The 21,542-nt window shown below is 46.9% G+C and overlaps 1 protein-coding gene across 2 annotated transcripts; it reads left to right on the plus strand.

The window, feature by feature from the left end:
- The first annotated feature begins 1,545 nt into the window (after positions 1-1,545).
- On the plus strand, positions 1,546-21,539 carry CNNM3 (cyclin and CBS domain divalent metal cation transport mediator 3). Of its 2 annotated transcripts, XR_016282379.1 has the most exons (9): positions 1,546-3,018; positions 10,422-10,565; positions 12,280-12,432; positions 12,565-12,734; positions 15,031-15,127; positions 15,801-15,937; positions 16,806-16,941; positions 17,453-17,555; positions 18,005-21,539. XR_016282379.1 is itself a non-coding variant. In XM_089539078.1 (8 exons), exons 1-8 carry the CDS (start codon positions 1,575-1,577, stop codon positions 18,061-18,063), a joined length of 2,340 nt encoding a protein of 779 aa, XP_089395204.1. In that variant the 5' UTR covers positions 1,546-1,574; the 3' UTR covers positions 18,064-21,539. The 2 variants fall into 2 exon arrangements, 1 of the variants encoding a protein (XP_089395204.1); XM_089539078.1 differs by lacking the exon at positions 17,453-17,555.
- The last annotated feature ends 3 nt before the right edge of the window (positions 21,540-21,542 follow it).

A 21,542-nucleotide genomic window follows, 5' to 3' on the forward strand; every position in this document is an offset into this window, starting at 1 on the left:
TATTAATTGTCAATGAATGACAAAACTGTCCCCTCCTTTTCGGGAAGCCTTGCCAAGGAGGTGCCAGGCGACCCAGGCTCTTTGTGCCCACAAACATCAATATTTATTCAAAGACAATGGAGACTTAGCTGTCCCCAAATGAAGGCACTGCCCCAGTTAAGCCCCAGAGGATCCAGCCGCACATTTCCAGGCCAAGCGTTTCATTCACCGCATGCAAACGGTGCATTATAAATTATGAGTGTCGCAGACCAGGGTTCGAATCCTGACTCGGCCGTGCAATATATCAATGATAGCCGTATTGTCATTTGGCCTAGTGGTTTCAGTGTTGGACTGGGATTCTGGAGGCCAGGGTTCGAATCTCAGACCAGCCATGGAAACCCATTGGGAGACCTAGGGCAAGTCACGCTCATTCGTTTATTTATTGACGGTCTTTGACCAAAGCATCCCAAAGTTATATAAACGTTATCAATAAACAATATTGATAAAAACATTCGAACATAAAACTTGTAAAAATCAAATTAAAACCCAAAATGTGCATGTAAACAAAGAGCATTGCGCACCGATTTTGGGATCATTTGCATATGCGTAATAGGATCATATCTTGTAGAACATGAAATTCATTTACGTTTTCATATACAGTTTATAATACACACTGCCTGAAAGTAATGTTATGCACATATAATAATTTTGACACAGCTCCTGTGGAATCCTGGGATCTGTAGTTTTCCCAAGGTCTCTAGCCTTCTGTTCCCAAGAGCTCTGGTGCCTCAATAAAACTACAAATCCCACGATCCTTTAGCATAGGGTCCTGGTCTGGAGGTAAAGAGTTCTGTCAGGCTGGGATCTGTAGTTTTCCCAAGGTCTCTGGCCTTCTCTTCCCAAGAGATCCGAGGCCACACAAAAACTACAAATCCCAGAATCCTTTAGCATGGAGCCCAGGGCATTTAAAAATGGGCCCCAAATGCTTTATTCCTACATAAAAGTAGCCCCTACTTGCTAAATTCCAAAACCCCTTTTTGCATGGGGCAAAATCCCCTTAATTAAACAATTATTATTATTATTATTATTATTATTATTATTCCCCTTAATCTCCCCTCAAAAAATAATCCTAGCAACATTACTCCTGAGCAAGCCCCCCTCCACTTCATCCTCCCAAAACTGTGGGATTAAAATAATAAATTTTGTTTTATTGATGAATACAGTAAATAAATAAATAAACAACAATAATAATAACAATAACAATCCCTCCCATTGTTCCCAATTGAATCTTCCCCAAAAAGGGACGCGGCCCCTTTAAATCTCCTCTCCCTGCCCCCTCCCCTCCCTCCTCCTTGTTTATAACGCGCCTCTACCGAACTTGGACAGAGGGCCTCTTCTTTCTTCTCCCGACTGCCACGCCCCGGCGCCTCCCGATTGGCCGAGCGCCTCCAGTGCCGCGCTCGTATTGGCTGAGCCGCCCGCAGCCGGGTTCGGTTGAACGTGGAGTCAGCTGACCCTGCTCTCTGTGTGTCTCAGTAGTCCACTCCCCCTGGCTATTGCTGCTACTGCTGCTTTGCCTGTCTCTTGCAGCAGCCATGGCTCTGGTGGGCAAAGGCAGCTGGCCATTGCGCTTTGCTGCCGCCTTGTGGCTGGGCTGTGCAACTGCCCCAGGGGGAGCCCTGCTGGGAAAGGGGCCACTGAGCCCCACATTGACCAGGGACCCCCAAAAACTGGGGGCCAGGGCCTTGCAGGAAGGGGCCACTCCCCACCCAAGGGTGCTGGGCTTCCGCCTGGAGGAGGGTGCCACGGCCGTCGGGGGGCTGGTGCGGGCCACGCCGGGGGCCACATTCCGCTTAAGACTCTATGGCACCGGCCTCAGCAACCACAGTTGGCCCTGGGTGGCCTTCGTCCCCGCGGAGACCCCCTGCGCCATCCCAAGTGGGGGTCCGTCCGTTGCGCCCATCGCCGCCGAGGAACTCCTTGTCCATGAAGTCCACCCCATCGGGGACCACGCTGCATTGGTGACCATCAAAGTGGCCCCAGCGGTCAGCCGTGGACGGTACCGACTCTGCAGTCCGGCTGGACCCGGGCACGCGTGGGCGCCGGCCGCCCCTGGGGATGCCATCTTGGTGACGGAAGACGAAGGCGGAGGCGGGCGAGTGGCCGCAGTGGCACTGCCCCCACCCTTGGCACCTTGGTTGCTGGGCACTCTAGTGGCCTTGCTCTTGGCCCTGCTGGCATTGCTCCGGACCTTGCAGCTGGGCACATTGTGGCTAGACCCTGTGGAGCTGTACGTCTTGCGCGACTGTGGCTCGGAGTCAGAACGGGAGGCGTCGAAAACGCTAGAGCCAGTGCGCCAACGGGGGACCTTCGTCCTGTGCTCTCTGTTGCTCTTGAGCTCCTTGGCCAACGCCGCCTTGGCGGTGCTATTCTACCGTGCCGTGGGGCTGTTGGCACCAGCCATCTTCGGTGTGGCCGGCTTGGTCTTCCTTCTGGCGGAGGTGCTGCCCTTTGTGGTGAGTTCACGCTGGGGTCTTTTGTTGGCCCCGCGAGGGCTTTGGCTGACCCAGCTCTGCATGCTGTTGACGTTCCCCATCTCCTTGCCTCTCAGCAAAGTGTTGGAGCTGGCCTTGCGCCACGACACCAGCACCTGCCTCTTGCGGGAGAAGATCCTGGACATGGTGCGCAACAGCGACCCGTACAACGAGTTTGTGCGGGAGGAGTTCAGCAAGGGGGCCCTGCGGAACAAGACCGTCGAGGACGTCCTGACGCCGCTGGACGAGTGCTTCATGCTCAACGCCAACGCCGTCCTGGACTTCAACAACATGTCCTCCATCATGCAGAGCGGCTACACCCGCATCCCCGTCTATGAGGACGAGCGCACCAACCTGGTGGACATGCTCTATGTCAAGGACCTGGCCATGGTGGACCCGGACGACTGCACCCCGCTCAGCACCATCATCAAGTTCTACAACCACCCACTCCACTTCGTCTTCAACGACACCAAGCTGGATGCTGTGCTGGAGGAATTCAAGCGAGGTAAAAGAGGTGCCCTCAAAGCACAGACTTAGTCCAGGTCAGCGGTTCTCAACCTGTGGGTCGCGACCCCTTTGGAGGGTCATTAGCAGGGGTTGCCTAAGACCATTGGAAGATACGTATTTCCAATTGTCTTAGGAACCGATTTATGGTCGGGGGTCACCCCAACATGAAGAACTGTATTAAAGGGTCGCGGCATTAGGAAGGTTGAGAACCACTGGTCTAGATGGAAAGTTGTCCACCTCTGGGATCTGGAGACCAGGGGGAGAAGGTATGACAAACTCTGGCGACTCATCACCACTAGTAGAGTAGACACTTGGGTTTCAGACTCCATTTTGGGAAGGCTCTTATAAGTTTTTTTATCCAAGGTTCCCAGGAAGAAGATCAGAAATGGTGAAGGAACATCCTTAGGAGACTGCCTGACCATCACACCTGATCTTCTCCCATAATAGGTCTGCCTTAGGATCATCATAAGTCGGAAGTGACTTGAAGGCACACAACAACAACAACGACAGGAGTCCATATCCTATCAAAATTGCCTTGTACGGAGCCAGTACATTGGTTTATGTAGTCTGATATTGTCAACTCAGACTGGCAGGGTTTTAGAGAGGTGTTCTTTCCAACATCATCTGGAGATCCCTGGTATTCTCATGTTCCCTATCGCAAGAGTTAACCAGGTCTGACTTGGCTTTACTGGTGAAATTATACTGGCTTCAGCGGCTTCAGGGAGGCGCCTGCAGAAGGTCACAGCTTTATTTCTTGGCATAGCTGCTTTGAAAAAGGTTGGATAGCCTGGCAGGATGCTGGCGAAAGTGGGATTTGATCTTGGGGCTTTGAAGAGCCTTGGTTCCCTTCTGTATAAGCCTTTTTAGAGCAGGCAGAAAGAACTTTTCTTGGGCCACCTCATTATCTAAGAGCATTGCCAGCTTTTGAACCCCATAAACCCTTCAAGTGCTTGTTATCATCTGAAGATATGTACTTTGTAAAGAGTTTATAGGGTTCCCTGGCTTGCAGTTCTGTTCAGGCAAGTTAAGCAGTACAATAGAAGGAAGGGCTATTGTCTCTGCATTGCCTCCAGTTTTAATGTTTCAGTGCCATGGAAGGAACACATGAGTGCGCATGAGTTGCCTGAGATCTGAGTGTGTGGGAATATTTGTTTATTTCCTGCAGGCGCATGGTGCTCACACTGACAAAATGAAGCCAGTTGTAGCATCGCTTTAAGAAGTATATGTGTGTGCAAATGAATGAATATGTGACAGCTTTCAAAGCGTTTTTGCATGCAGGAGGACAACACTTAGAGGTCTTAGCAACTTTGTTGTTGTTGTTGTTGTGTGCCTTCAAGTTCTTTCCGACTTCCGGCAACCCTAAAGTACCGTTTCACGAACTTAGCACTGGGGTTTCTTGGCAAGATTTGTTCAGAGAGGGTTTGCTTTTGCTTTCTTCTGAGGCTGAGAGAATTGTGACTTGCCTAAAGACATCTAGTGGGTTTACATGGCAGAGCAGGGATTTGAACCCTGGTCTCCAGAGTCATAGTCCAGTGCTCAAACCAGAAGCATATTACACACTTCCCTTAGCAAAATACTTTTAATGGAAGATTATTGGTGAAGTATGACAACCTGCTTTCATTGAATTTCAGTTGTCTTCCCAGATTCTGAGTTGCATGTTAGTTGTATACATCATCCTTGCTGAACAATCTGGGGAAGTGACTGGTCCTCTTGCGCAGTGAGTTCTCATTAGTGATATGTAGCACACACACACACACACAAAAGAACAATTTGTCTTCTAGCTAAGAAACATAAGCCTCCGCAGTCACCAAGGAGCAGTCTTTCCTTATCACAGCTAACCAAGCCAGTTGGCTGCCTAGAAAGTGGATACAGGTTGAGTCTCGCCTTAACTAGAATTCCGAAACCCAAAATACTCATGGGTGGCTGAGATAGTAACACCTTGGTTTTGCCATGGTTGGTGTACCCAAACTTTGTTGTGTGCACAAAATTATTTTAAAACAATGTATAAAAATTGTGCAGGTTTTTGCGTAAGGTGTACGTGAAACGTAAATGAATTTTGCATTTAGATCTGTGTCCTATCTCCAAGAGAGTTCATATATGCAAATGCAGATACTCCAAAACCCTTCTGGCTCCAAGCATTTCAGATAAGGGAGATTCAACACCTGCATACATAAATCAAGCCTCTGGCTATCTAGGCCTTCCATCTGCTGCAATAAAGGGTGTGATAACCCTTTTTTAACCCTCAGGACTTCCCTCTGCATGTAATGACGGAGGCTGTGGCTGTTTTGCAGGGCAGATTCTTTTGTTGAAGGGTTGTGATGGCCATTGGCCTTGCATTATTATCTGGTGCGGGTGCGTATCCTCACTTGACTCTGGACTGGTTCTCACGGAGAGCAACCTTTATTGGGATTGTTTTAGTCCCATCTGCAGGCCAGGGCTTATGCAGAGGAGTACATTTTTTAACATGAAGACAAAAGTGAAACAATCCAGAACTGGGGTGACAGCTTTGGAAGGGCTGGTGGTCAATCTTCTGAAGGCTGCACTAGGCCTGAAAAAGCAAGAAATGAATAGAAATTAAAAAATTGAAGGCACAAGTGACTAGAGATCTATTTCAGGTGCTGATTTGGGGGACTGTGACCTATTTCAGATGAGAATTACTTTTTGGATGATATGCACAGGGATCTCGTAACACCTTTGAGACCAACTGTGCGAAAGAAGCTATAGCATCAGCTTTTCTAGACTTGGTCTGCAAGCTCTTGTAGACTTCCTCAGATGCAAGGAAGTCTGTGGAATTTTATGCTAGTCTTTTGCACAGTGTGCAAATGGATCTTGTAGCACCTTTGAGATAACTGGGGGGGGGGGGGGAAGAAGCTAGTAGCATGAGCTTTCTATGGAGTTTATTACACAAAGGGGGTTGGGAGTTTATCCCATGAATATCCTGGAAAAATCACGTCTTTACGCATCACGACTTCACATGATGTCACACAAAAGCCTTCATTAAAGTGGTGACAAAGAAGCATTAATGCACATCTTTTTACTTTCAGGATTTCAGCGACAATGCATTTCCAATATCACTTTATTTGCGCAATTGCTTATGATAATTGTTCGCACAATTATTTGCCATTTCCACTTCATTGGCGGGATGCTTTAAATGTGCTTTAATCTCTCTTTAATGTCAAAATCATGCCCAGTGTGATAAAACTTGAGCCTATTATTAAGTTTACGGAAGCTCATGCTATCCGCTTCTTTCTTTCAGTTAGTCTCAAAGGTGCCAGAAGATCCCTTTGCAGACTGATTTTTCTAGACTAACACAGCTGTGTCTCTGAATCCCTTTTTGGATGAAGATGATAGTGTATGTGTATGTCTTCAAATCTCCTGTCGATGTACAGCAACCCCATGCATTTCATGGGGTTTTCTTAGGCAAGGAATACTCGGAGGTGGTTTTGCCAGCTTCTTTCTCTGAAACAGAGGCCCCAGCGCCTGGTATTTAGTAGTGGTCCAAATACAAACCTTGGTTAGATTCCAAGATCAGATGGTATTTGATGCCTTCAGGGTATTTAGACAGTGCCACCACCAAAAAGAAAAGCCACCTTTCCCAGCACCCCTGTCTGACATACCTTGGAAACCCTTGAGCTGAAGCTCTGCCCGTCTGAAAGGTAGTTTTTGGGGCCACATGCAGTCATTAATGACCGTAAATGTGAATCCCCAGCAGTTATAAGATTGTAAATCCAGATTGCGATCTCGTAACAGCCGAACAGGGTGCTGGCCTGTTATTAAAGCGCAGTTAGTTATTAGTGATGCAATTCGTTTTGCTTGCTATACAGTATGCAAGGTTTGTTATTTTTCTATATTAGTAAAGGACCTCTTCCCCTGACCTCCCCATTTCTTTCTCTCCTTTCTTCCTTCCTCATCTCACACATTTGGCAGGAATAGCGGATGTAGGCTTGCCATATCCCGCCTGGGGGCGGGACTTTCCCGGTTTGGGGCAGGGCCACACGGTCACGGCCTGGTTTGGCCCCGTCCCCGGGATTGCCCCTGCTCCCGGGCGAGATATAGCAAGCTGAGGGAGGCTTTCGCTTGCCGCTTGGGCCCAGGCTTGCAAGGAAAGCCTCCCTGAAAGGGAGGAGTCCCTCTCCGCCTGGGCTCCGCCCCCGCCAAGGGCGGGGCCCAGGCCCAGAGGGAAAGCCTCCCTGAAGGGGATGAGTCCCTCACTGCCTGGGCTCCGCCCCCGCCGAGGGCGGGGCCCAGGCCCAGAGGGAAAGCCTCGAAGGCTCCTATTCAAATGTAGGACACAAAAAAAATGTGTCCTACATTTGAACATTTTGTCCTACATTTGTCCCGGTTTGGAGGTCCTGATGAATGGCAACCCTAAGCGGATGGTACCTTTGACCTTTGCATAGTTACAAGGATCTGGCCAAGCCGCCGCTGAGCAAAATGCACACGTTCCTAGGTTCAGTTTGCCATCCTTGCACCAAGCCCCTAATAGGAGATTAAGCTTCTTAAGGAAATTAGCCTTTCTTTCCTCCCTTCACCCCCCCCCCAGCCCCAAATATTCCAGCCTTGCTTGTCATTACTTATAACACACACATACACACTTATCCTGGCATTTGACGGAAATGAACAGGATGCTTTTCCTGCTACTCATCCTAGCTTCCAAAAAGAGGGGGACACAATAGCCTTTGAAGGAAGGATGGTTTTTCTTCCTCTCTTGCCCCCTTTTTTGTGCTTCTACTGCTCAGGATCTCAGCAAAAGAAGAAGAGATCTACTTCATAACCTGGAAAACATCCTTTTGGGGATTGCAACTCCCAGATGGGAAACCTATACTTGCCCAGATATTGTGGACTCCCTTGTCAGCATGGCTGACAGTGAGGAATGATGAGGCTTGCACTCTGGCAACATCCCCATCCCTGAAGAAGGCCAATGGGAGGATGATGGGAATTGTAGTTCAAGTTAGCTGGAGGGCAACAGTTTAGGGGAAGGCTGCATGAAGGTGGTTTTTATGGCGGATGGGTGGAACAGACCCAGGAAGCACAGTAGTTGTTGTTGTTCTTGTGTGTCTTCAAGTCATTTCCGACTTAAGGCAAACCAAAGGCACCTTAACATGGAATTTTCCTTGCAAGATTTGGTCAGAGGAGGTATGCCATTGCCTTCCCCTGAAGCTGAGAGAGTGTGACTTGCCCAATGGGTTTCATGACTGAGCTGGAATTACTCTAGGAAACTCTCTTGTTTCATTTCAGTAATGCATCTTGTGCAAGAGAATGTCCCAGTATTAATATGATGGAGTCCTCAGAGAGGGATGCAGTCTGGATTTCCTTCCTTGGATGCAAAGATTTCTCTGGGCCGAGATAGTTAATCCTCGCTGTTACAAGGGGTCTCTCCTGAGTTTTCCCACCAAACCTCATGCATGCTCTAATGGATGACCGCCTTCCTTGCCTCTTTTCTCCTGGATCCCCTTGTCCAAATGCAGACACCGGCTCCTGTTTGTGCAAAATGTCACAAGTGGCGGCATCTGCCGTTAGGGAGCCCAGCGAGTGAGCAAAACAGCCTCCTGCTAATATTTGAAAGGTCTCTGGTCCACCGAATGGCAGCCGGCCAAGGTGAGCTCATGGGGCAAATTCCAGGCAACCGGGGTGTGGTTTAAAAACCTTGAGAAGCTCAGAGCCAGAAGGGAGAGCTGAGCTCTTTGCAGCAATCTTAGGAAGGGCTCTGCAGGAGTCTGTGGCCAGCATCCTGTTAGTGACTTTGTTGTTGTTGTTAACTGTCTTAAGCAGGGGTAGGCAACCTGCGGCCCGCGGGCCGGATGCGGCCCGGTGAGGCCTTGGGACCGGCCCCAGCTCGGTCCTGCCACCGATTGCCGCCGTGGCCTTTGGCCTCTCGTGCGCAGGGGCAAGGGGGGCAATTGTCTATAGACGCCTCAGAAACATGCATTTATATTAATATTTTTTAAAAAATCAGCAATTTTTTTTGCGTGTCCTCCACTTTTTTTAAAAAAAGTATCCACCATTTGAAAATGTTGTCCTACATTTGTCCCAGTTTATTTATTTAATTAATTTTTTTAAAGAATTATTTATTTATTTATTTATATATTGGCTTCGGCCCCCCAGTTGTCTGAGGGACAGCAACCCGGCCCCCGGCTCAAAAAGATTGCCTACCCCTGGTTTAGATCATCAGAGGCAGCCTTTGGCCAAAATCAGTAAGAAAGAGTCGTGGCAGCCAAACCGGAAGGCTTGGAGATATGCAGAAGTATATGGATAATTCCTCTGTGCCATTCAGGGAATGAGGGGTTGGCTCTTATGATGAATGTCCATTCTTGGATGACCAGAAGAACAATCCATTCCCCTCCATATCTGGCTGCAAGAAAAAATAAGATTCAGTTAAGTTAGGCTGTAGTAAGTTAAGAAATAGGATTTAGGCAAGACTTTATAACAGGGGTAGGCAACCTACGGCCCGCGGGCCGGATCCGGCCCGGCGAGGCCTTGGGACCAGCCCCAGCCTGGTCCTGCCGCCGATTGCCGCCGGGGCCTTTGGCCTATCAGGAGGAGGCGGGCAAGTGGGGCAAGTGGCGGGCAAGGGGGGGCAATTGTCTATAGAAGCCTCAGAAACATGCATTTATATTAACATTTTTTAAAAAATCAGCAAATTTTTCCGCGTGTCCTCCACTTTTTTTAAAAAGTGTCCTCCACTTGAAATTTTTGTCCTACATTTGCCCCGGGGTATGTGTGTGTGTGTGTGTGTGTGTGTGTGTGTGTGTGATTATTTAATTTTATTTTTTTTTGGCTTCGGCCCCCCAGTTGTGTGAGGGACAGCAACCCGGCCCCCGGGTCAAACATGTTGCCTACCTCGGGTCTTAAGGTTGGCTCCAGCTTATGGTGACCCTGTGGATGAGACATCTCCAAGACCTCCTTGTCCTTCACTGCTCTGCTCAGGTCCTACAGATCCAGGCCCATGGCCTCTCTGGTTGCGTTCATCCATCTTGCATGCGATCTTACCCTCCTTCTTCTCCCCTCTACCTTTCTTAGCATCGTTGTCTATTCCAATGAGTCTTACCTTCTCATGATGCAGCCAAAGTATGATAGCATCAGTTTCGTCATCTTGGCTTCCAAGGAGAGTTGTGGTCTTCTTGGCCATCCACAGGACAGTATCCTTAGCACTCTTCTCCAGCACCACATCTTAAATGTGTTGATTTATGTACACAGGATTTACACACACCCCTACACACTGTACTGTAGAGAGTTGCAAGCCCGGCACAGTTTTTTCCCCTCCGATGACCAGAAATAATGTGTACTTCACCTTTTTGTCTTCATATCTATCTATCTATCTCACACAGAATGGTGTGAGGCATGTGGCTTTTGACTGTGCTTTTCCTGCTAAGCCCTGGGCTTTCCTTTTCTTCTCCTTAGGTAAGTCCCACATGGCCATTGTCCAGAAGGTCAACAACGAAGGCGAAGGGGACCCTTTCTACGAAGTCATGGGCTTGGTGACCCTGGAAGACGTCATCGAGGAGATCATAAAATCGGAGATCATGGACGAGTCAGATGACTACAGTAAGTGGTTTCCATGCAGGTATGGCCTGTTAGGGGCTTATTTATTTAAACTTCTTCTAGTCCTGTCTTTCTGCCCCTTCCTTTCCTAAGTCAGAAATGTCCTAGAACAGCAAGAGAGACATTTCAGGTTTGCAGGACCTATTTTTGTTTTCTCTATGAATGCCAAGGACAGAGTTGGGTGCAAAAAAGCAGCTCTTCTGCAGAGGTAGGGAGAGGACAAATAGGTTGGGGGTCTCCCTTATCCAGAATTCCAAAATATCCCCAAAACCCACACTTTTGTCATGGGTGGCTTTCCAATCGTTCAGTGTACGCCAACATGGTTTCATGCACAAAATTCTTTTTAAAAGAATGAATTTTGTGTTTAGACTTGGGTCCCATCTCCAAGATGTACCTATATAAAAATGCAGGTATTCCAAAATAATAATAACAAAAATCCACATCTAAAACACTTCTGGTCCCAAGCGTTTTGGATAAGGACTCAACTCAAGTACTCATAGAGTAAAAGATGGTTAAAATGGGCAAAATGAGTACAGGAAGTGTCATCGTTTCACTTGCTCTTGCCATTTTGAGAGGGCTGCAAGAGAAAAAGGAGATGTGGCACTTCCTGTCGCCATTTTGCGAAGGACTTCAGAGCAAAATAGAGGTATTTGAGAAGGCTGCCAAGTTCTGTGGCATTTGTAGGGGAGAGATGGGAGTATTTTCTCATGTCGTCATGCGTTCAGAGTACTTTCTGTATGATTTTGGGACAATCGCCCAAAGAGTGTGGTAAATGTTGGGAGACTTCAGGGGACTTTTTATGGATTTCAAGGGCCACAAAAGAGGGATCCAGTGGCCACATGTGGCTCACAGGCCATACTATGCCCATCACTGACATTGACATATTGCCCATAAATTGTCTTATCTAGCAATTCAATTATATATGAATATCCATATATAATGTCTGTTATAATTTGTTTTATTTCTGTAATACATTGTTATCCTTTAGGCCAAGAACTCCAGTTGTTTTGCTGGAGGTCCCTTTTGAATGTTCAGTTCTTGGAAATAAATTCAAAATGGATATGGGTTACTACAAGGTTATCCTCCTTTATTTCTCATCCCTGCTTTATTCCTAGGGCAGTGTGTGGTGAAATAAAACAAATGTGCACCAAAATGATCCAAATTGCGGATCCTTTGTACATTCTGTACAAGCATGAACACTTTGGCTCGCTTTCCAGAATGTCTTATAGTCATTAGGAAGTGTCAGATCTCTATGGATAGGGGCCATGGTCCAACTCAATACAAGATAGATACTTCTGGTCAATCTGGAATGGCTAGTCGTATTCCCATCCTGGTTTTTGAGCTTTGGCCATGCGTTTCCTGGGCACATTCAAGTCTGTTTGCATGAAACATATGGCTTGTTTATGAAAATAAGACTCAGAATTTGGGAATCCTGCTCCCATAACCTGGTTCTATAGAATTTCTTGAACCAAATTAAAGAAGGCCCACAACAGTTGTGTTTTATGCCTTTGCAAGAGCTTGGAAAAATTATTCATAGTATTATTATTATTATTATTATTATTATTATTATTATTATTTTGGATCCTAGCTCCCAGAATCCTCCAGCCTGCATGGCCAGCATTGTGCCGGTGCTAATGGGTGGATTGGGTTTATCTTTTCTGTTTCCTCTTGTTTCGTTCCCCACCCCAATTTCTCCCCCCCCCCCCCCCATTTCCAGGGGACAACAAATTGAAGAAGAAACCAGCCCCGCTTGGGACCATGATGGATCGCAGGAAAGAAGACTTTTCTTTGTTCAAAGTGTCTGATAATGAATCTAAGGTGAAAATCTCTCCGCAGCTGCTCCTCGCTACGCAGCGCTTCTTATCCAGAGGTAAGGTCAGGGGAGGGACCAGCCCTTGAGTTCATTTTCACATACTTTTTCAAAATGATGTTTTAAAAATGCAAAGCTTGAGCCAGCTGACGCTTCCTTTTCTCTCTCCTCTTCCCACCCACGATTCCCCAGAGGTGGATCTCTTCAGTCCAGCTCGAATCTCCGAAAAGGTCCTCTTGCATCTGCTGAAGCACCCCAGCGTCAACCAGGAGGTGAAGTTCGATGAGAGCAACCGCATGGCCGCCGACCACTACTTGTACCAGCGCAACCAGCCGGTCAATTACTTCATCCTTATCCTGCAGGTACACCTTTTCACTGAGCCATGATGTGGGACAAGGTTGGGAATCATCTGCTCCTCTTCCTTCTCCTCTTCCTCTTCTTTTTCCATTATGAACATGTAACCTAGAGTTATACATCCATAACGAATTTGTATTCACAGTCCCAACTGTGGCACAAGGAATTCAGGGCAGTCCAAACAGTTATCTCTTCCTCCTACCAACTTCCGTGTGAGGTAGGCTAGGCTAGGACAGAGTGACTGGCCTAGTGTTAGCCAGTGAGTTTTGTGACTGAGGACGGAGTTGAATTTGAGTCTCCCTCATCCTAATCCTGCAATTTCTAACTGGTTCATCCAACTGGCTATATGGTCTGACCAGTCCAGAGGCTTCATACTACTTCCCAATCACATGGAACGTTGTTGTCTGAGGTTTTGCTTGCCCATAGCTTGGAAATGTCACTTTTTGGGGCCAGTCCTAGCCACCATGGTCAGTCTTATTAGGGGATTCTGGGAGCTGTCATTTTTAAAAAAGCAACTTCTCCATGCTCTGTGCCTGGCATCCCCATCAGAATGAGGTGGCATCATGCTCAGGTTCTAGAATGGACTGTGCCATTGGAGACCGGGGAGATGGCAAGCTGTTGGAAAGCTTCCCTCTTCCTTTAAAACTCCATGGGTTAGAAAAACTTCATTGTAGATCCTTTCTCTCTAATGTGCCATTAATGTTCTGAGGAAGTAGACCAAGTCTATGAAAGCTTGTGTTGCAACATCTTTCACACTGTTAGTCTCAACGGTGCTACAAGATCCTGTCGCATAATGTTCCAGCTTCATGTCCTTAATGTGCCAGTTTGCAAGGAGGTGCTTGGTGTGCTTTTAAAAAAGAAATATAAGAAGGAACTGTTAGTTTGAGTTATTCATAACCTACAGTTCAAGGTGGTACGGTCCATTGTGCTGCTGTCCACCATCATCATCACCTCCTTTCTTCTGAGTCAAGCCACTGAGAGCACCTCCTGCCTTGGGTGAAGGAAGTTGGGTCGCTTCCTCCCAATGGCTCCATCCTGCCCAAAATGAGATACACTCCCCTATGGTGCGTAATACAATCTAGCCTTCCCTGTCTTCATGCAGATAGGGATGAGGAGAAGGGAAGACATTAAGGCAAGAGGAAAGCTGGGCCTGCAATGGAGCCACCTCTGATGGGGAAGAGTGGCAGAACCCAATCCTCTGTCTTCACATGAGAAAGGAGGAAGGTCACTCCCAGCAGTCCCAGGCACCTAGGTCTGGCTCAAAGCATCCCTCCAGCAAAACGCCTCCATTTATGGGCTTGCTCTGTGTGGGGAAGCATCAGTTTTAATTTGCCACAATGTCCGGAAGAAGGCACCTTCAAAATATGGTGGATCACAGCAGCCATAAGCAGCCTTGTGTTAGTGCAGCCAAAGGCTGCCAGGCTGAGGGAAGCCACAATGAAACAACAACTATCTCAGGGGCTTACAGTGGGGAGTTAAGATGGATGATGCCCATTGAACCCTGTGGGACCTTAGGATATGCAGCAACATTGGTGAGTCCTGATAACCTCATAAGATCATAACAAGAGCCATGCTGGACCAAAACAGAAGCCTATGTATCAGGGATGGAGAAAGGGCAGCAATTTTTGCAGCCTCCCTACACTTCTATTTTTTTTCTGTGTTGAATCAATCAGATTTATTTTAAGTGTTGACTGACCATTCAATGATTGATTCATGAGTCTGCTTATATCAGAAGTAATAAGCCCATATGTCCCAGCACAAGGTTGAGCTGCTGTTTGTTTTTGTAACTCTGTGTGCCACATCTCTGCTCTCAGGCCTTGCATGGTAACTAACAATCATGTTTTAAAACCAATGGCTTACCCTAGAGAACATCCAAATGCAAACATCCACCTTGTTTGTTCTGTTGACGGAGCAGAAAGTGCAGGTTATAAATATTTTAATAAGTCAATTAAAAAAAAAGGAAAGGATCCCAGATGTCTTAGCTCAAAGAGAAGTGAACAGAGAAGGAGGAAAAGGCTGTCCAAAAGATGATAGAATTGGTGCCCTGTGAAATAGCTTAAAGAACCCAAGGATCAGATCGATTAGGACAGAAGCTGGGAAAGCTACTCTTTCATACTATGATTCCCTGAACCCCCCTAGGCCTGCTTGGAGATCCTAGGAGTCCAAAAATAAAGGACCCTTTTCTAGTGTTGGAACTGGTAACTGAGAAGCAATTTGGCTGTATCTTAATCTGCCCTCCTGCCCACCTGTGCCCCCGACATGACTACCTCTTCACTGTGATGCTTTGTTTTTCCTCCTATTCAGGGCAGGGTCGAAGTCGAGATCGGCAAAGAGGGGCTGAAGTTTGAGAATGGGGCCTTCACGTATTACGGCGTCTCTGCGCTGACAGCTCCTTCTTCAGGTGAGGCGCGCAGTCCCTTCCCAATAGGATGGAGCTGCAGCACTTAAAGTGGTGTCAGACTGCATTATTTCTACAGTGTAGATACACCCCACATGTGTCAAATCAGTCTTAAAAGTGCCAGAAGATTTCTGTTCTCCCCACCCACCCACATGCCTTTTTATACTGGAATAAAGTAGCAGATCTGTCTCTTTGAAAAGTCATCATATTGTGTATACTGGATGGAACTGAAAAACCAGGTGGACATTCTGCACAAAGAAAACTTTGAATTAATCAGATTTAGAGCTGAAAGGATGCTTTCTAATGTTCAGAGCTTTTAAGAAACAGCTGAGCCTTTTTGGACCCAGAGCCTCACCTTGGTCAGTTATGGATGTTATTATGTTCATTCTCTTTAAAATGAACTTTCCAAGCCTTGGTCTTTGTACATTTTGTCTTAGTAACTCTTCCAACAACCTCATAGGCCAGTTTTCTTTATCTTTCATTATTGCAAATGAGGGAAACTGAGAATGAGAAAGAGTGTGTTACCTAAGGACCCCAAGGGAATTCACGGCAGAGGAGAGATTCAAATCTTTGGCTCTGTGGCTTGTTTGTGAGAATTAGATACCTGTTCAGGATTTTCAGGGTCCTTTCCGTGGTGGCCCACAGCTTCTTGGTTTATTGTGGTTTCCTCCAATAGTGCATCAGTCCCCAGTGTCCACACTCCGAATGAACCGCCGTGATCAGTCGTCGCTCGAATGCACAGAGACCACCAACTACTCTGCGTACTGTCCTGACTACACTGTCCGGGCTCTCACTGACTTGCAGTTCATCAAGGTAAGCACCAGGAGGGAGCCTGTCGCCCAGAAATCTTCCAAATTACTGCAGTCTTATAAAGATTTAGGGAAAAAACTCAGTTTGCAGGAAGTGAAGTAAGTGGAGGGCAAAGGGGGAGGAGGAGAGAGAAACTGGGACATTTTAAACGCAGCTCAAGGAACAGGATGACAATCAGGATTGTCCTTGGAGGATATGCAATGCATCTGTATTTTTGGGATGCAAAAGGGGAAATCTTCTGAATCCAGTAGTGCAAAATCTGAAATATTGGGACAGAAATCTTTGGAAAAGCTCTCCAGTAGTAGGCCCTTAGGATCTGCTGGGGTTTGGTTCCAGGATCCCATGGATATTTTTTTATTTTATAGACTATATTTTATTATTTAATGTTAATATTATTAATATGTATTTTGTTATATTGTTTTAGTAGAATGTACGCTTTAGGCAGGTTTATTTTATTTTATTCTATTTTTAACTGATTGTATTACAGCACTGTGTAAATAAAGCTTAATAATAATAATAATTATTATTATTATTATTATTATTATTCTAAAATCTGTGAATGCTCAAGTCCCATTATATGCATAGTAAAATGGCATCCCATATATAAAATGAAAAAACCAAGGTTTTCAGATTTCTAAAAATACATATTTTCAAGCTGTAGATGGCTGAATCCATGGATGCAGAATCCCTGGATACAGAAGGCTGTCTGTATAATAGATAAACCCATTTCCACCTCTGAGCTTATAATATTCTTTTCTTTTAACTATGGAGCAATGTCTAGTTTGAGACAAGCCAGTCACTTCATTTCCATCTAGGTTGTGGTTAATGTGCAAAACGGTCTCACTCAGAACTGTGGCCTCTTTTCCGGCAGGTGACCCGGCTGCAATATCTCAATGCGCTCATGGCCTCAAGGATACAGAACTCCCCCCAGTCACCCGACAACATTGAACTGAAGATCATCCCCAGCAGCCAGACGAAGCTCCTGAATGACAAAAACGCTGCGGCAGGTGCGTGTGTGCGCTTCTGTGCCCACCAAGTAGTGCTCCATTTTACAGATCTGAACTGGGTATCAGGGAGAGAAACAGAAGTGGGTGCCTGGTAGAGGAAGAAGGTATTGTCAGAGAAAGAGAGAAGGTATAAGTTGCTAAAGGATGTGTGTGTCGGAGAGGTGGGAAAGTGGGATCAGAGAAGAAAGGAATGGAAAGAGAGGTAAGCGAGTCTCAGAGAAAACAGGGAGAAGTGTTAGAGGAAGGAAGAGAAGGGAGGATAGAGGAGGGAATGGGTTGGAGAGAGAAATAAGTGAGTGTTCAAAGAGGGAAGGGGGTGTCAGGGAGAGAAAGGGAAGTGAGCATGAAACAGGAGGGCAACGCATGCGCTTACATCTCCATAGACTGACTCTCCCAGGGAGGCTGGTTCTCTTTTGCCTTTTCACTTGTTCTTTTTCTCTGCCTCATCCTTCCGGGATGCTAAACACCTCTATCTCTGCTGTCTCTTCTGTTTCTTCCTTTCTCTCTCCAGCCTTCCCGCTAAATCTCTCTTTCTTTGGCACAATTGAGAACTGCATTTAATACAGGTCCCCCCTGCCATATTCTGGAGTGCCTTTTTTTTTGAAAACGGCAAGGTAAATATATACCTCATCCGATGTTTCCCAACCACCCACCCAGCTTTGCCTTCACAGCACTCTTTAGACAATCTCCCAGTCTTGTGGAAGCAGCTGCATTCCCTGACCTAAGGCAACAGAGATCTTCTGGGTGCGGGAGGGTGATCCAGTTTGCATGGAGGTGAGGTGGAATCCCCATGAGAGTTAAATGGACAAAATGGCCACCCATGGGCCACCTGTTGCCCACCCCTGACCTAATATATTTGGTAAGGGTTTCTCCGTGCACAGCACTTACTCATAGCTGCTCTATTATACTAAACCCAGCTTGGTTTCGTAGCTTGCACATTCAACCTGCAAAGGATTAGGGATTAAGCATAGGTGGAATCCTGCGCATGGCTTTTCCTTGAGCAAGAAGCAGATGATTCCAGGGATGGGAACATTAATTGTTATTTTCTCTCCCTTTGCTTCAGAGGATAGCAGAAGCAAGATCAACCTACTGGAAGAGGAGATCCACAGCACAGGGGTCTGACTGCTGCAGGCGATGGGCAAACTGAAGGCTGGGGAGGAGCCCATATACCCCATGTCCCTTAAACCTCCAGCGCTTCTCCTGCCTTCCACCCACGTCTCCGACGGAGCTTCAGTTCAGCACCTCCATCCTAGAAAGACTTCTTTTGCAGTGCGGAACCTGACTGGTTGCTTCTGAAGCTTTGGCACCGGTGCCCCGCATCGAGCATTTTTTCAGCAGCACTTGACTACGGAGGATGGTTGAGCTGGACAGGTTTGGGGCGGAGGACAAGGTGACTTCTCCAAGACTGTGAGCAGCTAGGAAGAGCAGCCCTGCAAATACACAAACTCAGTTGCTTTGGCAGAAACTGGTGTGAGCAGGAGACTGGCAAGTGTGCCACCACAACAGCGTGCCCCTCTGTTCATTTGACAGTGTTGATTGCTTTTGTTCAACGCAACAAATCCCTTTTTCCCCCATATGCACTTATGTTTGTGGTACACCCACCCCAAGGCTGTACTAAGCGTCCCTGTAGTCACCCGGCACCTTTTCTGGCATTGCTGGCATGGAAGCCATTTGTGCTGAGCTCAAGTTGAGCCTTTCTGTGTTTGGCCAAACTTGCCTGTCAATGAGCCGCCCTCTTGTCCTGGGCTATCTGCCGGCCATGGGACTTGCTCTTCCCATTTAAAACCCACTTTGCTGGTTAGGTTTTAAATGCTTTTGAACAAGTCGTGGGTTCCAGCCTCTGCCTGTACTTGCCACATAGTGGCACCTGGCAAAGCATCCTCTCATCCCATATTCTATCCCTGACTCTTGCCCAAATTGTGCCAAAGTCTATGCTTCATCTGAAGTCAAACACATCCCTTTTGTGTCTTGGGTTTCAGCTTATCAGCTGCATCGCTTTCTAGAATGTGGCTCCCAAATGTTAGGGGTGTATTTGTGCCAACAGAGAGAATGCTCTCTTTCTGCAAAGGAGACCCTTCCTTCCTTCCTTCCTTCCTTCCTTCCTTCCTTCCTTCCTTCCTTCCTTCCAGCTGCTTACCTCTCAGGTAACAGTTTTCATGTACTGTATAGTCTCTTCTCCTTCTGTGCTTTATATATCCAGCCCTTAAAAATCCAAGGCTTGAAAAGCTCCCATTTGCACAAGAGGTGACAGCCAAGACAAGCAAGCCTTGCATTCATAAGCTAACCCTGTAGAGGCCTTGACCAAATTCGGGATTGTCAACCACTCCTGTTTTTTCATATAAGCTATTGAGTTTAGGGGATGGGGAACGTTGGAAGGGGAAGTTTGGAAACATTAGCTTGGTTTTTTTGGAATGCAGTTCCCACAGTCTTCCAGCTGACCTGGTCACTGAAGGATTCTGGGAGTTGTAGTCCAAGGCTGGAATCCTCCTGATGGAGGTACGCCAATGGACCCCCCCCCCCCTTATGCCAGTGCACAGTAGTGGGTGAGAAATACTCCCACCTACTCTTGGTTTCCTCCAACTAGCGTAAACCTCTGTAATCACTTGTTAAATGATGAGACAAGATGCAAGGAAATCCCATCAATTCAATAGGTCTGCTTTAGTTCAAAGTAAAATTGGCTACGCTGGGCCAAGTATCTGTGTGTCCTACCCTGTCTGGCCAACACAAGGAGGATCCTCCTTGTTTGCCCCTTGAATTGTTGTTTGCCCCTTGAACTGTTTCAACAGGCCTTCCTTACTCCACATTCCTGACTCTCCTTCCTAGTCTGGGTTCCCCCCCATCTGGCATTAAGTGTTCAGAGAGAAACTCCTGCTGTCTTTTCACATCTGGACTATCCACCACCTCCATTATCTAGTCCAGACCCGAACGGCTCACAGGAGACTCATGCTTGTCCTTGTGGAAGGGTGGCCCTTCACTCCAGCATTGGCAGAGGAAGACTGTCATTTTTCCTTTTTTCCTCCCCTAGTTGCTACTAACAGTATTCCTCCCCTTCCCAAGTTTTTATTTTTTTTAAAGGAACGACGAGACCAAGGAGCAAAGAAAGCAGCTCTTTCTTTTCTCAACCAACTGCAGAGTTTTGTCTAGAGAAGCAATGTATCATTTCAGGTAAATGATTTATAACCTGCCTCTTCGGTTTGTAGACTCTCTGCCAGGAAACTGTACCTTTGCATGGAATAGTCCTAGACACCTGCATCTGTTTATAAGCTAACTAGTTTGTAAGGAGTGGTGGGGTCCGCCAACCCTAGAGGAACCTTTTCTTTCTTTGGAAAATAGGATGAGTGTCAGAGCAAGAGGAATTTGAAATCTCTTGTCTTTCCTCTTGCTACTTACGTTACATGCAACTCTTGGGAGCATCACTGATGGTTATTTCTTTTAGCAATGACAGTGAGTTTTTGCTAGGCATGGTGTAGTCGCCTTTTTGGGGTATTTTCTCATTCTGTCTTGCTGCATCATTTTTGGTTAGTAGGATTCAAGCCATTCCTGACCTAGAATCCTGTTTATGATGCATATTTCTGTCCTCTGTGGTTACACAGGCTATGTCCTTTCTTAGGTGTTGTATGAAGGGTATTTCTTCCCTTCCTCCTGAAGGCAGCTTTCAAGCCCTGGTGGGCACTGCCAACAGTCCTTTATTGGAGGGGAATTAGGAGGTGTCCGGGAGCAACTTGGTAGACAGAACAACTCAGGTTGCCCTCCCAGCTCTCTAGTGAGTTCAGACATAATTGCTAGAAATTTGGGCCTTGTCTTCATGGGCCAAATGACACTTTCGCTCCTGATTCCCACGGCAATAGGTCCGGACAACGCAGGGCCCAAACCCCCATTCTGGTGTAAACTGGACAATCTGTGCCCAGTACAGCAGTGACCCCAAGGTATGGTTGTTATGTGCCTTCAAGTAATTTCTGACTTATGGCAACCCTAAGGCAGACCTATCATGGGGCATTCTTGGTATACCGAGGTATACCACCCTTAAAACGGATTAGTAAGGGTCACCTTTTGCTCTGGATCTCCTAGGAAAGTGATGCTGGGTGGCTGTTTACAATGCATCCTGCTGCACCAGATGCTGGCCCAAATTGCTCTCTCTGACCAAGACAAAGCACCCAAGGTCAGTCACACGGCTGGGCACCTTGCTCTAACCTCAGAGGACATAACCAGAGATGACGGGAGTCAGCACAATGGGATACATCTGCAAACAGCTGCCTGGTGTGTGCCAGGTAACAGGAACATTGGGCCAGCTTTGGGGCCAGAATACTCTGGGCTGCTCCTGGAGTATTCTGGCCCATGCAGACATATCTGTGGTCGTCCACTGTATCTTTTGAGCATCTGAAGACCTGTCTCTTGTTTCTCGAGGGGATTGCATTGGATGATCTTTTTCTTTTCTTTTGCGCTACCCGCAATCTGCAATCCAAGCCCTCCTCAGCTTCTAATATTTTCCCTGTCGCCCCATAGATGTAGGCTACAAAACAGAGTTGTTTTTAAAACATTGGGCTTGAATGAGTTTATGTCCTGGCAGAGAAGAGAGAGAAGGGATTTCAGGAGCAGCCCTT

This window comes from Sceloporus occidentalis, unplaced genomic scaffold (genome assembly GCF_023333645.1).
Source record: "Sceloporus occidentalis isolate IW3139 unplaced genomic scaffold, rSceOcc1.0.p SCAF_9, whole genome shotgun sequence".
NCBI classification, from domain to species: domain Eukaryota; kingdom Metazoa; phylum Chordata; class Lepidosauria; order Squamata; family Phrynosomatidae; genus Sceloporus; species Sceloporus occidentalis.

Bases quoted from the DNA above. Each gene is read 5' to 3' on its own strand.
- CNNM3 (XM_089539078.1), top strand. From the start codon at position 1,575: ATGGCTCTGGTGGGCAAAGGCAGCTGGCCATTGCGCTTTGCTGCCGCC. The intron at 15,938-16,805 runs GTAAGCACCAGG...CTTTTCCGGCAG, and splicing joins CTGACTTGCAGTTCATCAAG to GTGACCCGGCTGCAATATCT. The intron at 16,942-18,004 runs GTGCGTGTGTGC...CCTTTGCTTCAG, and splicing joins TGACAAAAACGCTGCGGCAG to AGGATAGCAGAAGCAAGATC.